General features: G+C 39.6%; 1 protein-coding gene across 1 annotated transcript; it reads left to right on the top strand.

The window, feature by feature from the left end:
• Nucleotides 1-4,142: 4,142 nt before the first annotated feature.
• On the top strand, nucleotides 4,143-15,073 carry TMEM202 (transmembrane protein 202). Its single transcript, XM_074231867.1, has 5 exons — nucleotides 4,143-4,273; nucleotides 4,769-5,024; nucleotides 11,362-11,508; nucleotides 12,584-12,715; nucleotides 14,832-15,073. Exons 1-5 carry the CDS (start codon nucleotides 4,169-4,171, stop codon nucleotides 15,059-15,061), a joined length of 870 nt encoding a protein of 289 aa, XP_074087968.1. The 5' UTR covers nucleotides 4,143-4,168; the 3' UTR covers nucleotides 15,062-15,073.
• Nucleotides 15,074-16,329: the final 1,256 nt, after the last annotated feature.

Here is a 16,329-nt window from a genome sequence, read left to right as displayed (position 1 = left end):
AAATGTGTTTCTTGTAAATAACATATTGAAGGATTCTGGTTTTTAATCCATTTTGCTATCTGCTTCTGTTTTATGGGAAAGTTCATCCCATTCACATTTACAGTTAAGATTACTAATTCTGTATTTCCCTCCATGCTATCTTTTTCCATTTATATTTGTCTCAAAATTTTATTACCTTTCCCCTTTGACTTTTCTTTTAGAAATTTAACTTTCAGTTTATTTTCACTTACACCTTCCCTTCTCTTTTATTAGTCCCTTTTTCCCTTATTTTTCCCATTCCCTGTCCCCCTTTGCCCTGTAGATTAAGTTAGATTTTTCAACCCAAGTGGGAATGTATCTTATTCCTTCACTGGGCTAAAGCTATTGAACAGAATTTACTTAGCATTCACGTTTTTCCCTCTTTCCCTCTAAAATTATTAATGTTTGTGCCTTTTCCCTTGTTGCTCTAATATTATTAATCAGGTATCATTAATCACAGTTTATTATTTGATTGCTTGATAAGCTCCTATTGTTATCAAGATATCACAGATTATTTACTTGATTGCTTGAAGCAGCATTGACTCAAATTGCATCAAATTATAATTATAATCATTTTTTTACCTTGCCCCTTTTCAAGTATCTTTCAAATACAATCCTCCTCACAAGCCAAAGTATCATCCAAAGCCATATCATTTCTTGAACTATTTGTGCCCCTCTCCCCAGGCCTATTTCCTTTTACTCTTTACCCTCCTCCCCCCTACCCCCAGGGTACTTAACCCCTAGTTAAGTAAACCAAGGCCTATTGTCTCTCCTTCTTACACCCCCCTCCCCAGGATACTTAACCCCTTGTTAAGTGAAGCACCAGACACTGATCTAATTAACTGTAAGAATCTTGAAGATCTCTAAGTACTAAGAGGCTCTGGGGGTGGGGGGGGTCTCACTGAGAACTTTAGAAAAGATTGTAAGTAACAGAGACATTGTCTCAGATCCTGCAGTTTATGATGCCCTCATTAGACAAGGTGCTTAGCACCTTGTGTTTAAAGTGAATGAAAGTATAATAAGACACTTAAAGTTAACACGCCTACTTTTTTTTTCAGGGCTTTTTGTCTCAAACAAATGTGATCTTGGACCTCTTCAATTGAGAGACAAGACCTAATTATACCCATATCCTTTAGTTTCATTCTTTCAGTTTTATTCTACCCTCTAATTTTCCTTAGAGAAGTACAGTTCTAAAGAATTAGAATTGTTATATCTTCCCTTTTAGGGACCAACATTTGTTTAATACAATTTTGTTTTTTCAGTCCCCTTTTTCGTTTACCTTTTTTTATTAATATAACTCTTCAGTCGTGTATTTGGCAATTGAATTCTCTGTTCAGTTCTGGTCTTTGTGTCAGAAAATTCTGGAAGTACTGTATTTCATTGAATAGCCATCTTTTCCCTTGACACTATATGCTGAATTTTGCAGGATAGTATATTCTGGGTTGTAATCCCAGGCCCTTAAGCAATCCGAACTATGTTATTGCAGTTCTCCTGATCCTTCAGTGTTGAAGCTGCTAGGTCCTGTGTTAGTCTGATTGTGTTCTCTTTGTATTTGAATTGTTTTCTTCTTGCTCCTTGCAATATTCTCTCTTTTATTTGAGGACTCTGGAATTTGGCTATTACGGCCCTTGGAGTTTTTATCCTGGGGTCTCTCTTTCTAGAGGGGTTCTGTGGATTCTTCCAATTGTTATACTGTTATCTATTCTAGTAGAGTGGGGCAGTTTTCCCTTATAATTTCCTGCATAATGTTTTCCAGGTTCTTTTGTTGGTCCAGGCTTCCTAGTAGTCCAGTGATTCATAGATTGTCTCTTCAGGATTTGTTTTCCAGGTCATTCATTTTCCCTAGAACGGACTTCACAGTTTTTCATTTCTTTTCAGCCTTTTAATTTTGTTTGATGGAATCTTGTAGTCTTGTAGATTCATTAGTTTCTAACTGTTCAATTCTAATTTTTAGGATTTTATTTTCTTTATTTAGTTAATGTGTTTCCTTTTCCAGTTGGTTATTTTTACATTTGATAGAGTTGATTTCTTTGGTTAACTTGTCACAATTTTCCTGCTTGACTTTTATGTCTTTTTTTTCAGTTTTCTTTTTCCTCTCTTCTTTGGTTTTCAAATTCTTTAAGTTCTTCAATGAACTTTTGTATTTGAGTCCAACTTATAGACTTTTGGTATTTCTCCTGGGAGTGATTTTTTTGCTGCTTTCTTCTTCAGACATTGCATTGCTATCATCTTTATCTGTGAAGTAGTTTTCTATAGTGAGTGCTCTTTTAGCTTTTTTGTTCCTTTTTGTTGTTGTAATTCTGTTCCTGGGAGTATGGAGTATAGATCCAAGATTTTATTTTGCTCAGGCTGGGATCTGATCCCTAGCTTGTTGTTGGCCAAGATGTTGCCTAGGCAGTCCAGGCCTTGCCTTTGCAGAGGTTTGTTTCCTCCTTTATATCCAGGTTTTGACTTAACAGAGGATTGTTCCCAACCCAGCCCTGTCTTTTACCTTAGTGTTCGTGGTTCAGACTTTGTTTAGGGATGGGATGCTCCCTACTGTCTTGCTATCTAACTGAGGGGACGGCATTTATTATTAAGCTGTCGGCACCTGGATTGCCTGTGACTAAAAGCCTTGTGCTGGCTTTCTCTGTTCTCCCATCTCTTGGACTTTTCTTTCCCTTTTCCCCCAAAGAGAGAGACCTTCATCAAATATCCTCCACGATGTCTGCAGTTGAAAACTTTGAATCTTCTCTTTTTCTTGATGAGATCTGTAGTGTGAGTGTCAGAGTAGAGGTTTCATTTATCTTTGGTAGGGAAAGGCTCTGGGAGCAAGTTAGCTTTGCACCACCATCTTGGCTCCACCTCTGAAGGTCCTGTCCTGAACTTTCTACTTTTCTTTCTCAGCATGAGTTTAATTATCATCTCTCTGCTGATGATACACCCATCTACCTATACAACCCTGTTATCTCATCTGAGCTTCAACCCTTCATTACCAACTGCCTACTTGATATTTCAAACTGGATCTTAACCTCAAAGTGTGGTAATTAATTTTTCCCCTCTAAACTCTATTCCTTTCCCAAACCTCCTTATTTCTTTCCTCCTGCCTCCCTCCCACCCCAAAATTTAGAAGTGGCATTGGTTGTCTTGAGGTAGTGGGTGCCCTTCTCTGAAGGTCTGCATGCAAAGCTTTTTTAGGTATATTGCAGGAGAGATTCTTGTTAAGTTATAAGGTGTACTCTGTGATCTCTGAAATCCTGTCCAAGATAAGAGTCTGTGTTTATGGAATTCTGGTGGTCTGAAAGAATAAGATTCAAAGGAACCACAGGAAGAAGTCAGACTGAACAAGAGATCAGAGTGGGCCACCAGCAAGTCTGTTTTGAAATTAAATGGGGTGGATAGAGCACCAGCCCTGGAGTCAGGAGTACCTGAGTTCAAATCTGGCCTCAGACACTTAATAATTACCTAGCTGTGAGGCCTTGGGCAAGCCACTTAACCCCATTTGCCTTGCAAAAAAAAAAAGAAATTAAATGGGGGAGGGGCAACTAGGTGGCACAGTAGATAGAGCACTAGCCTGGAGTCAGGAGGATCTGAGTTCAAATCTGACCTCAGACACTTAATACTAGTTGTGTGACGTTGGGCAAGTCACTTAACCCCATTGCCTTGCAAAAACCAAAAAAAAAATTGAAATGAAAATTGAAATTCAATAGGGGAGTGGGAGGGAACAATTACATTCCCTTTTAACCAGATACAACTTGCTTTACAAACATTATTTCATTTGGAAGGTTTCAGCAAGCAGGTTTAATGCTTTTTATGATTTTTTTTTTATTAACAATCTTTTTAACATGGGCTTTTAAAAAGAATTCTTTGTCCTCTGAGGCAAGAGATGAAAATAATTCTTAAAATTAAGGATGATATTGTAAAATGACTTGGCAGTTCAGGACAATAGAGCTTTATGGACTATCACTGATAGTAGGTAGTAACTTTTGGGGGGTAGATCTGTGAGCATGGATGAGGACTAAGGAGAGAGGACTGGACATTTGAATTCTACAAGCTTAGTGAAAGGTGTCAGTGTACTTAAGGTATAGGGTCCTAAAGTGGAAATAGAGAATCTCCACCTGTGTTCTCTTGCTCTGCCACTCAGCAAGTTCCATGTCAGTTAGAAGATGTGATGGAAGGCCCTCAGCTAGTCACCAAAGAGCCAACACCACCCAAGATCTTGATCTTTCACTCCCCTCCCCTTCAGAAAATTAGGGGAGATCATACCTACCAGCTGGTGAGAAGGGCCCTTGAGAAAGATGCTTTCTTTGAGGGGAAGTTGAAATTGGACAGGGACAGTTAGAAGTTGGGTCATTCTAAAGATTTTTTTTCTTTCAAAGATTCATTTTCTCCCTACTTAGGAGAGATAGGAATGGGTAGAGGTCTGTAAGAGTCAATCCTTCATGGGAGGCCTTGGGACCCTGGAGTCTAAGAGGTTTCTGAGAGGGGCCCTAGTCCTATGGGATTTAGGAGTTTTATTTTTTTTAGATTTTTTTCAAGGCAATGGGGTTAAGTGGCTTGCCCAAGGCCACACAGCTAGGTAATTATTAAGTGTCTGAGGTCGGATTTGAACCCAGGTGCTCCTGACTCCAAGGCCGGTGGTCTATTCACTGCACCACCTAGCTGCCCTAGAGTTGGGTTTTGTTTTGTTTTGTTTTTTTTGGATACATGGGTTGAATGATTTTATTTGAATGGAGAGCTGAATCATTCTCAATGATGTTCACTTCCACAGCCAGTTCTACCCACCCATAAACAGCTGTATGCCTCATTGACACCAAGGCAGCAGGAACATTTCCTGAAGCAGACCCAACTTTATATCCGAATGTTCTGTACTGGATTGTGTGGGTTCACTTTCATCCTGCTCCTCTGCATCTCCCCAATGCCTTGGGTGCAGTTCCTGATGGCAGAGAATGGTCTTGAGCTCTATGCGGGACTCTGGACCCCATGTGAACATGAACTTTGCTGGAGCAATGTACCCAGTCGACCCTGTAAGTTTTCTCAGGGTTTCTGGACCCTCACCCAACACCCCTGATCAACTCCCTATGACATTAGGGCTCCTACTATACTCGTTACTCTTTCTAAGATCTCCAAACCTCTTCTCCCCAATGTTCAGCATTTTTCTTTTTCAGATTGTGAAACTGGTCAAATTTATCTTGGAAGGTGGCAGGGTACAATGAGTAGAGTGATTAATGCTGTGTCAGGAAGACATGAGTTCTAATCCCACATTGGACACTGACTGTGTCCATCTTTCCTTAGCCATTCTGAGCCTCAGCTTCCTTATTTCTAAAATGAGGGGAGGGTGGACTTGATGAATTTTGATGATCCTTCAAAGTTCTAAAACTATGATCTCTTTTCCTGTATGCCCCTTCTGCCCTTCTAGAATATGCCCTGCTGCCTTTCAGGTAATTAGGGTCCAATTTTCTCTGCCTAGATCTCTTATCACCTGCTCTTAGGAAAAATATCTGAAATGAACTATTTATGAGTTGTAAAGTAATGAGACTGGTTTGTTGAAGTTGGGGAGGTGTGATCATGCTAGGGGACATGTTTTTCAAGAATATACTTTTTTGGGGGGCAGCTAGGTGGCACAATGGATAGAGCACCGGCCCCAGAGTCAGGAGTACCTGAGTTCAAATCCGGCCTCAGACACTTAATAATAACCTAGCTGTGTGGCCTTGGGCAAGCCACTTAACTCCATTGCCTTGCAAAAAAAAAAAAGAATATACTTTTTTTTGATACTTTTTGTTTTTACAATACAGTCAGTTTTGGGCACATCTACCCTCTTAATAAGTTCTCTCAGTGACCACATTTGACAGTGTATGAGCGTTTCACACACATAGGTCCTTACCTGTCTAGCAAAAGGAAGCAGTTAGTTGCTCATCTTTTTTTCTAGGGTCGATTGATCCTTATGGTTATTAAGCTTTCCATTTTATTTAGTATTATTATCATGTACATTATCATGTGATTTGATATGTCTATTGTAATTATTATATTAGCTTTACTCTGTATCCATCTACATAATTCTTTCACAGTTTCAATTTTTCATATTTGTTATTTCTTATAAGGCACTAATATTCTATTATGTTCACAGATCACGGTTTATTCAACCATTCCCCACACAATAGATACTTTATTTGTTTTCAATTTTTTTACAGCAAAATTGTGTTGTATTATATTTCTACTTGCATAAGGAATACTTTCAAAGTTGAAAATCTTGTGGCTATATATGGCATTGACATATATGCTGCTAAACTCTGCCCTTTGTTCCTACTCGATATATCTTTCTGTCCTGCCTAGACTTTGCATATGAACCTCAAATTAATTAGTGTAGTGAGTAATGTGTTGGGTCTGGTATCAGGAAGACACAAATTCAAATCCAGCTTTAGACATTTGCTAACTTGAGATGTAGGATAAGTCACTTAATACCAATATACCCCAGTTACTCATCTATAAAATGAGTTGGAGAAGGAATTGGAAAACTACTCTAATATCTTTGCCAAGAAAATCTCAAATGGGGTCATAAAGAATGAGCCATGACTGAAATGACTGAATAGCACAACAAAGAGTCAAAGGGAGGCAGTTAGATCCACTATCCACTCAGTGGATAGAGTGCTAGGCCTGGAGCAAGGGAGATTTGTATTCAAAGTCTCAGCCACTTACTGGATGAGTAACTTAACCTCTGTCTGCCTCAGTTTCCTCAGTTATAAATTGGGTACAATAAAAGCACCGATCTTGGAGGATTGTTGAGATGATCAGATGAGATAATATCTGTAAGAATGAAGTGATCAGCACAATGACACAAAATGGGCATTCTAGAATTGTCTTTTGGTTTCCTTTCCTTGCCTTTCTCCTTCTCCCTTGAAACCCTTCTCATATTGAGAAAGGTCATCTATGATTAGCCTTGCTACAATAGATTCTCTGATGGCTAAATGGAAAATCATTTTTTGAAGCTCCTAAGAGCACTAGGCCTCTTGTTGGAAAATATCAAGCTTCTGTCCTGTGTGCTATTGGAAAACCTGTCACTTCCTCTCATGGACCCTGCCATTGACTCAGACGTGAAGGTGAGATAGGTTCAGAAAGGGGGGAGGTGCTTTGATGTTACATAGAGCAACTGTTATGAAGCCAGCAGTTGTGTCCAATTGACATAAAGGCGAGAATGGGCGTAATCTGGAATTAATCATCAAAGGTGGAATTTCTCATGGACTTCTAGTCTTAGGAATCCCAGAGGAGGGGTGTGCACTGGAAAGGATTGTAAGGGATTTCATGGGTTATATGTGCAGAGCTGGAAGGGACCATCGAGATCTTCTATTTCAACCCTCTCTGACTTTATAGAGGAGGAAACCAAGGATTAGAGAGTTTGAACCCAAGGTCACATTGTTAATAAGTGATATAGTTGGAATTTGAACTCAGGTCCTTTGACTCCAGGATGGTAGTGAAAGGTCTAGGTGTTGTGTTGGTATATGTTCAATAATCTATTCTCTGAAAAAAAACAACAAACAAACATGTAGTCATACTTTCAAGTTTAATCTGAATTATCAATATTTTCTGTTTAGAAGAGGAACAAAATAAATCAAACCCTGATTTTGTAGTGTTTGCTTATTTCTGAGATGCAAATGCTCTTGGGATCAGTTTGAGCTGGCTCAGGCATATCCCTGAATCTTGTCTTTTAGCTGTGTCTTCCAGGTTTTTGATCCAGGAGTTCTGCCTATTTCCCATCAGCCCTTTGATTATCCCATTCATACCTTTGTATGATCTTCTCAGTGATCCTGCGATAACTCGTTTGCTTCTTCCTAAAGCCAGATGGATCCTAAGAAATACTTCCAGAAAAGTGGAACTTGTGAATTTAAGTGGTGATGAGGAAGAAGCCACTACCTTATGCAAGACACCGATTGATTTTTTTTAAAATAAGCAATTTCAGTGACTTAGGAATGAATTTAAATAAAGACACTCACTGTGAAGGAAAACTTGAAAATGAGGAAAGCTTCTGGGAATTTTGTGTTGAGTCTGGAGGAATGAATGGAGATAATGAATCTTGTCATTCATTCATTCTGATTTTTCAGGGGACTTTCACAGTTTTGAGGAAATAGTTAAGGATTATACTATTTCCAGTTGGATCCCCAAATCAAATGCCAAAGTCTTCAGTGGAAAAATTCTCAAATCCCTAAAACCTAAGAAAGCATGAGTGTCAGCATCCCAAGGGGAAACTGTTATTGTTTCTTTGCCTTTACCAGCATTGTTCTGGAAGCAGAATTCATCAGGTTTATAACTTCACTGCTCTTTTTGGAGGGGGTAGGGAGCAGGGGAAGGGCTACTTCTGATCTACGTCTAGCATCATTCATGACTGTTCTATAGAAGTTGCTGTCTTGAAGATGTCAAATCCAAAGGTTATTTCTCCTTTTTCTTCTCTGTTTCATCCTTCTTGACCTCTTGATACCATTTAATATGCTGCTGAACACTTCTTTCTTGATTCTTCTCCTCTTGTGTCTTCCATTGCATCATTCTTCTTTAGATATATAGTCCTAACCACCCCATAGTCTCCTTCACTGGCAGAGGAAACTCCTTCACTTTTTTCCAGCTATCTTTTAAAGTATCTTTTAAAATAAGGCTCTATGAAATCGTAGAAAGAATGTTGAGTTTGGAGTTGGAGGACCTGTTATGTCATCCTGACTTTGCTACTTAATACTTATGTAACCCAAGACAAATCATTTCCTCTCTGGGCCTCAATTTCCTCATCTGTAAAAGGAGAGTTGAATCTCTGAAGTTCCTTTTAGCTCTAAATCTAAAATCTGATGATTTTATTGCCTCCTGTGTTTTCCTGAGTATAAACTTGAAATTGAAGGTGGAACATTTCTTATTTCCTATATAGGCATTGTAGATCAGGTCTCACCTTTCCTTCTTCTGTAATCTCTTAGTACTCCTCAGTCATGGCTCTCAGCTCTACCTTTTCAGAGAGCTTTCTCTGTGTATATGTGGGGAAGGATAGTGAATGAGTGAAGGAGGATCATCCTTCCAGCCTTGGTACTAGATAGCAAATGATACTTAGGGTCATTGTAGCATAAGGGCAGACCACCTCCCTAGTCCAGTTTTATTCTGCCCTTTGGGAAGCTTATACAAATTATTAATGACCAAACCCCTAAGATACTCTCTAATTTTTAGCTCACAGACCTTGATTTGCTATTAAGGATACACACAAATATCAAAATAGTTAAGAATAATCTTATTTTTATCTGGAGAAAGTTGCCTTAAAACAGAAGATGTAAACATAGCTTTGAAGGACAGAAAAACTTTAGGGTAAATTTCATCTTCTCTGTTCCAGCTGAGTTCTTCATTCCCAAGCTTCTTCTACTTCCATGTATTTCTGCACAGTGGAGAGAGCACTGGCCTTGGAGTCAGGAGGAAGGGAGTTCGAATCCAGTCTCAGACACTTGACACTTACTAGCTGTGTGATCACGAACAAGTCACTTAACCCTGATTGCTTCACATCCAGGGCCTCTAGTCATCCTGATTCATTTCTGGCCACTTGATCCAGATGGTTCCAGAAGAAAAAGTGAAGTTGGTGACATTGCACAGCAACCCCTCATTCAAATCCAATTCATGTGCTTGTCTTGGCATCACCTCCCTGATGTCACAGTCTTTTTTGAGAATGAAGGACAATTATCATTATCATCTCTGCATATCATCCTTATCTGTTTTATCTGTCAAGGTCCTATTCAGGTGCCACTTTTCAAAATTTGATTTTAATTTTCAGTGATCAGACATGTACTTTTTTCTCCCTCCTACCATCTCTCCCTCATGGGGGAATTTCCTCTTTAGGGTCTGTGTCTGGGGCATTCTTGCCATCACAGTGATCTTTATCTTTTCTTGTTTGTTTTTTATTACAATAGTTTGCTCCAGACAACCCTGTTGTTATAACTGGGGATTTTGTAGTCTGAGCCTACAATCCTGGCCCCTCTGGGTGATTCTTTCTCCACATTCCTTGGTAAGGGATCAAGTCTAAAACAAGTTTTCTTTGCTCATCTCATGCTGGGGAAGCTTTGGGTGCTGAGTCCTTTCTAAATGCCCCTCTGAGAGACAAGCTAATCTCCCCTGCCCCGCTATGGGTCTGAGCTCTTGACTGAGGCCCTGCTATTTGCCCACTGCTGTCCTAGCTCAGAGCTCTGGGCTCTGAATCTGGGCTCTGCATCTGTTACCCAAACTCTGTTCCTAGTTTCTTCCTTGGTTACTTAACTGTAGTTTATAATTTTAGACTATGGCATTTAAATTCTTAGACTATTAAGATGATCCATTGTAGTCTTTTGGTTTGACATTCTTCTTTGGTAGTTATTGGAGCATCTGTAGGGGAAGCTAGGATACAATGCTTCTTTTTATTCTCATGTCTGGACATGGTCAAACTCAGATATCATTTCCTCCATGAAATCTTCTCTGATCCCACAGCTAGCGGTAATCCCTTCCTCAGGTTCAACAAATCCTTAAGTGATAAGAGATGCCACATTCCTTAATTCCTCTTAGGCATTTGTGTCATTCTGACACAAGTATTGTTTGTATGTCCCCCCCCCCACTAGAATGTATGATACGACAGGAGAGGGAAAAGATAGAATTGTTTTTCAATTTTCTATCCCTAAGATGTACATGTGTCAAATTGAATTCTCTGACTCACCAAAAGGTCTAGAGGTGGACTTAGAATGCTTTCAGCTCACAATGAAATTTCTCCAGAACAAATTTAGACAAAAATGAAATTTCTCAACTTGATAACCTTCATCACCAAAGTTGACACTTGCTTAGGGCCATTTCCAAAAATTAAATCCATGATCAGAATATTTGTGACACTGGAAGATATCAAAAAGTGTCATAGACTCTATCATTTGGGGAGCTTAGTTCCCCAAATATTTCTACCATGGCAGTCTAATTGTACCATGTTGTGTCCAGCTGGTACCAGTCAAGATCAATTCATGTTATTCTGAAATGCTGGTATACTTACTTTATAGCCATACTCACATACTATAATATGAGTCTACATCAATTGGCTTCTCATTCACGCTTTTGATCTTTTCTCTCACTGTGAATGAAAGGAAGGCACTGTCTTCATTACTGGAATTTTAGGCATTAACAAGCATTTGAGAGAAATCTGGAGAACTCTAATGTTCCTGAAAATACATTTTGTGGGTGGTCACCTATTCTGGCTATGACTATAGCTAGTCCTGTCTCTATCCTTCTTTTCTCTAGTCCCTGAATGTCTTTGGGATGGAAGTAGGAGGGGGCTGTCTCCTGTCCTCTGTCCCCTGTCCTCACTCCCGAACCTGGCTTCTTGTCTTCTGTTTTACTCTTTAGATTACCTCCAGATCTCTCGGATCTTCTTTCTCTTCTCTAACCTCACGGCCTTCACTATTCTCCTCTGTGTCATCAGTTCCTGCCGGCACAAGAAAAATTTCATTTCTGGTTTGGATAGAGTGATAGCCATTCTCTGCTTGATTTCAGGTACAGACCCATGCTAGCAGATTAAAACTCTGGTTCACCTCCGATGCTCTCCCCTGAACCTTTTCCCTTCTTTCTGCCCTACTTATGTTCACATCTGACTTTTTTAGGCCCCAGGTCTCTTTTTTAAAAATTTTTGTCTTTTTGGTTTTTGCAAGGCAATGGGATTAAGTAATTTGCCCAAGGTCACACTGCTAGGCAATTATTAAGTGTCTGAGATCAGATTTGAACTCAGATCCTCCTGACTCCAGGACCAGTGCTCTGTTCCCTGAGCTACCTAGCTGCCCAGGCTCCAGGTCCTTCTAATAAAGTCATTCATATTACTGGGTTATCCAGCCCTGATTTGGATTGGGAAAAGCATTGGAATGGCAAAATAAGGAGCCTTAAGAGGGAAATGTTCATTCTAGTTCTAAAGGTGGAATTTGAAACTCCTGTGAGCCATTGCTGGTGATAGTATGGGAAGGAAATACACCTATTTCCTGCATAGAAGAAAAAGCAATGGGCTGAGAGTTAGCAAGTCTATGCTGTAGATTCAACTGCAGTTTGAATTACCTGAGCAAATCACTTGATTCCTTTGAACCCCAGTTTCCTCAACTGCAAAATGATGAAGTTGGACTAGATAATCTCTATGGTCCCTCCCAATTCTGATATTCCTTAATTCTATGATGCCAAAGGCCTTATTATTGAGCTTTCTTATACCAGAGATTGCAATAAGAATTCTTTCCATTTGGAAAGGGTTTTTACAAGAAACAAATCGTAAGGTAAGTAGAGCAGATATTGCTTTCTCACATTAGAACTGGATAAATGAGGTCCCCAAATGATAGGTGACTTACCCAAGGTCATACAGCTAGTAAATTGCAGAGAGCTGGCCCTGGAACCCAGACCTGATCCATCTCCAGGTCCAGTGTCACTGCTTTCTGCTATATCTCTATGTCTTCTAGTCTTGCTGGCTTTTTCTATGCAGCTGGCCCCTAGCATGGGACATAGACAATCTAGGTGGGTGGGAGGATGGAAGGAAGGTGTGAGAGATGGCAGGACAGCAGCTCCGAAGGGTAATCCTTTCTGCTCTTACTCCCAGGAGCCAACCTGTTCTTCTGCCTTGTGCTCTTTCTGATGCAAGTCAAAAAGTACACTAGCTACACCATGGGGTCATCCTACCTGTGGATCTTCCACTTCAACTGGTGGGGTAGCTTCTTCTACATAGTGGCTGGTGAGTTATACACCTTATGTGGTAAAGGGAGAGGAGAGGGAAATCTTTTTGTGGGGGTCATAGAGCCCAGAGACAAATGGCAGCAAGGGAGATCACTGCATTCAGAGGCAAAGAATCCCAACTCTACCACTGGTACCTGGGAGGATTATCTGGGTCTTAATTTCTTTATCTCTAAAATGAAGGGGTTGGACTAGATATGTATCTTTCAATCCACTGTCCTGAGGGATAGTCCACTTCTGGGTCTTCTTGCTGTGCAGGGAAAAAAATCCCATGATTCACAGTCTTTTGTATTACAAACTCTTTCTATGTTAGTAAATGATCCTATACAAGGAATAGTTCCTGATTCCAAGTGAGAAGATTCTTCAGAGGTAACAGGTAAGAGGAAACAGAAAGTTTTAGTGACTTGTCCAAGGTTTCCATAGGCAGTTGTACCACAGAGATGAGATTGAAGGTGGGTCCTTTTCCTTGTATCTTTGTATCCTTATGCTTCCCTTTTTGCTTTCTATGAATTCTGCCTGTGCAATGATTTCTATAATAAAAATCTCTGCTGGTGTAAATGTCTGCACTCTTCACAACTCTTTTGTCCTATTAAAGATAGTAGTTATTCTCATATATCTTCCCATGTCAAGCATAGCTTTTATCTTTACTATTATAATCTGGGTAGCTAGGTGGCACAGTGAATAGAGTGCTGGGCCTGGAATCAGGAAGATTCATCTTCCTGAGATCAAATTAGGTCTCTGACACTAACTGTGTGATCCTTAACCCTGTTTGCCTCAGTTTCTTCATATGTAAAATGAGTGGTGAAGGAAATGGCAAACCACTTCAGTATTTTGGCAAAGGAAAACCCCTAATATGGTTGGAAATGACTGAAAAATGACTGAACAATAGCTATATCCTACTCAACTTCCCAAATAGACACCCAGCTCTCTCTTTCTTCCCCATTTTCCATCTATCTCTCTGTCTCTCTCTGTGTGTCTCCCCCACATGCATAGCTGATATAAATAATGATATGATGGCTGAATGATAAAGTCACATAAAGAAAAAATTAATAACTATATGTATGACTTTCCAATGTACACCTGCTTGATAACAAACACTGCTTACTTTATCAATAAATATGAGTAAATAGAGCTGCAAGGGAGTCTGAACTGCAGACAAAAGTCCTCATGCTGGCATTGGAAGTAATGTATAGGGACATTGAGGATCAGCTGCCAGTTATTATACATCTATGTATCAATTCCAGACAGGTATCAAAAGCAGCTGGGGCAGCTAGTGGCACAATGGTTAGAGTACCTGACCTGGAGTCAGGAAGACTCAAGCTTCCTGAGTTCAAATCTGACCTTAGACTGTTTAATAAGTCTGGAAAAGTCACTCAACCCTGTTTGTCTCAATTTTCTCATCTATAAAATGAGCTAGAGAAGGAAAGGGCAAACTGCTCCCCTATCTGTGCAAAGAAAATCCCAAATGGGATCATGAAGAGTTGGACTGAAAATGAACAGCAGTTCCAAAATTCTGCTAAAGCTGATGATTTTCAAAACTAACCATACTGCTTCTGGAGAGCCCAGATAATTGCGATATCACTGGAGTACATTAGGTTAAAATGATGCTGAGGGAGCAGAGGTGCTTTCATGCCTTTGCTTGGATTCGGTTTTGCTCAGTCCCTTCTCTTGAGGGTGAGTTTTGTGGTTGTTCCTGGATTTTGGGGTAGAAGTTCAATGCTAGTGAGTTCTTTTATCTGGGATGCTTCACCTTTTCCTGGGGTCTGTGACATCACAGAAGTGAGCTAGGTACTCATCCTCAATGGGAGAGATTACTACAGAAGTTCTGGTTTTGAAGATTAGTAGGTAGCTATGAGCATTTTCTGAGATATTCTCATTCCTTCAAAGAAAAGCATAGTAGTGGTCATACTTATTAATTCACTAACATAAAGGCAGAGAGTATTATCAATATTTCATCTTTTAGTCTTGTAGGTTGGGCACACAATTCCCAACAATGAACAAAATTTCATGACAACAAAGAAGTACAGATGTCTTATGTACCTTCTTGTACTTCACCAAAACTATTGCTGAGTACAACCCACTACCTGAACTTTACACAGACTTTTTCCTCTTTTTAGGGCTTATCTCCTTCATCAACTACAAAACTTTTGGGACTTTGCCCCCGGATCTGGATGTTACTGAAATTCCCCTAACAAGGAGATTAGGGATTCATCCAAAGATGTGGTCAACATCAGCAACAAAGGAAGACCCACAATCAGAGATGGTTGTGGATCCAGTAGAGGAACTAGAGTTCATTGGAGTCTCTTTGGAGAAGAAGAATGACAACAAGGTCAACAGTAATAAATAGGAATGGAAAACTCTATTCTAGTTTACTTTATGGGTAGAGGAAAGGGGCCAAGAAGTGAGAGATGCTCTATTACCTTCAGAGCTGGGGCTGTTTGAAGAGCTGTCTGTATTGGGGTAACTCTGAGGTCATAAAAAGAGTCCTGCTCCAGATTACACTGTAACCCCCTACTGAATAAGATAGCATTAATGCCTATAAAATAGCATTTGTATTGTTAAGGTATCTATAATTTGTTGGTAACAAAGCCAATTATTAATATAAAAATTATCTCAAAGAAAAGTGTTCAGGGCGGCTAGGTGGTGCAGTGGATAGAGCACCGGCCCTGGAGTCAGGAGTACCTGAGTTCAAATCCGGCCTCAGACACTTAATAATTACCTAGCTGTGTGGCCTTAGGCAAGCCACTTAACCCCATTGCCTTGCAAAAACCTAAAAAAAAAAAAAAAAGAAAAAAAATGAAAAGAAAAGTGTTCAGCCAATGAGTGGTGGAGCTGGTAGCAGATATGGGGCGAGGACCAAGAAATATCTAGTGAAGCTAGTTATCATCCCATAGCTTAGTTGGAAAGGAAGAAATTGTTTGACTAACTAGAAATACTAATTTTTTTCCTAGTGGTACTCAGAGATAGTGCTATTTTAGAGAGACAGAAAAATGTAATTCTTGAGCCCTACTTAAGTAAGATTAGTTCTGATATTTATGATTTTAAAAAATATTTAATATTTAAAATTTTTAAATATCAAAAAATTAAACATAAATCAATGTACATTTCTCCATTTCTAGTATATATAAAAATAAGATTTCATGAGAAACATTGAATCTTCCTGTGTGACTGTGGACAAAACACTTAGCCTCTCTGTTGTTTAGATTCCTACTGAAAATTGGGAATGATCCCTACCCTTCAGTCAATTCAAAAATTTTTTATTAAATGGGGAAAAACATTACCTCTAAAATACTTTGCTTTCCTGCTAATTATATTACAGGAAATCCTTTTTTTCATTATGGATTTGTAGTTTATGATTTGCTTGTGATCACCAGTACCTCTCTAACCACTGGTTCTTCATTATTAATGTTGCATGCAGCCTCCAATCTGTACCTAGAATCAAAGATAAGATCCTGCTGTGGGGAACAGTCCAGTTCCTTATACTGCAGGTGCCATGCTCTGGGCACCTGCTTACTCGCCTTTGACCATATCTCTGCCTGCTGAGCAGATCTACTTCCATAAAACGTACGCCTGCAGAGACATGCCACTCAGCCACCTAACTATGCTCATGTAAAT

This window comes from Macrotis lagotis, chromosome 4, assembly GCF_037893015.1.
Source record: "Macrotis lagotis isolate mMagLag1 chromosome 4, bilby.v1.9.chrom.fasta, whole genome shotgun sequence".
NCBI lineage: Eukaryota > Metazoa > Chordata > Mammalia > Peramelemorphia > Peramelidae > Macrotis > Macrotis lagotis.
Note: the sequence above shows the minus strand (reverse complement) of the source record. Positions and strands in the feature narration are given on the sequence as shown.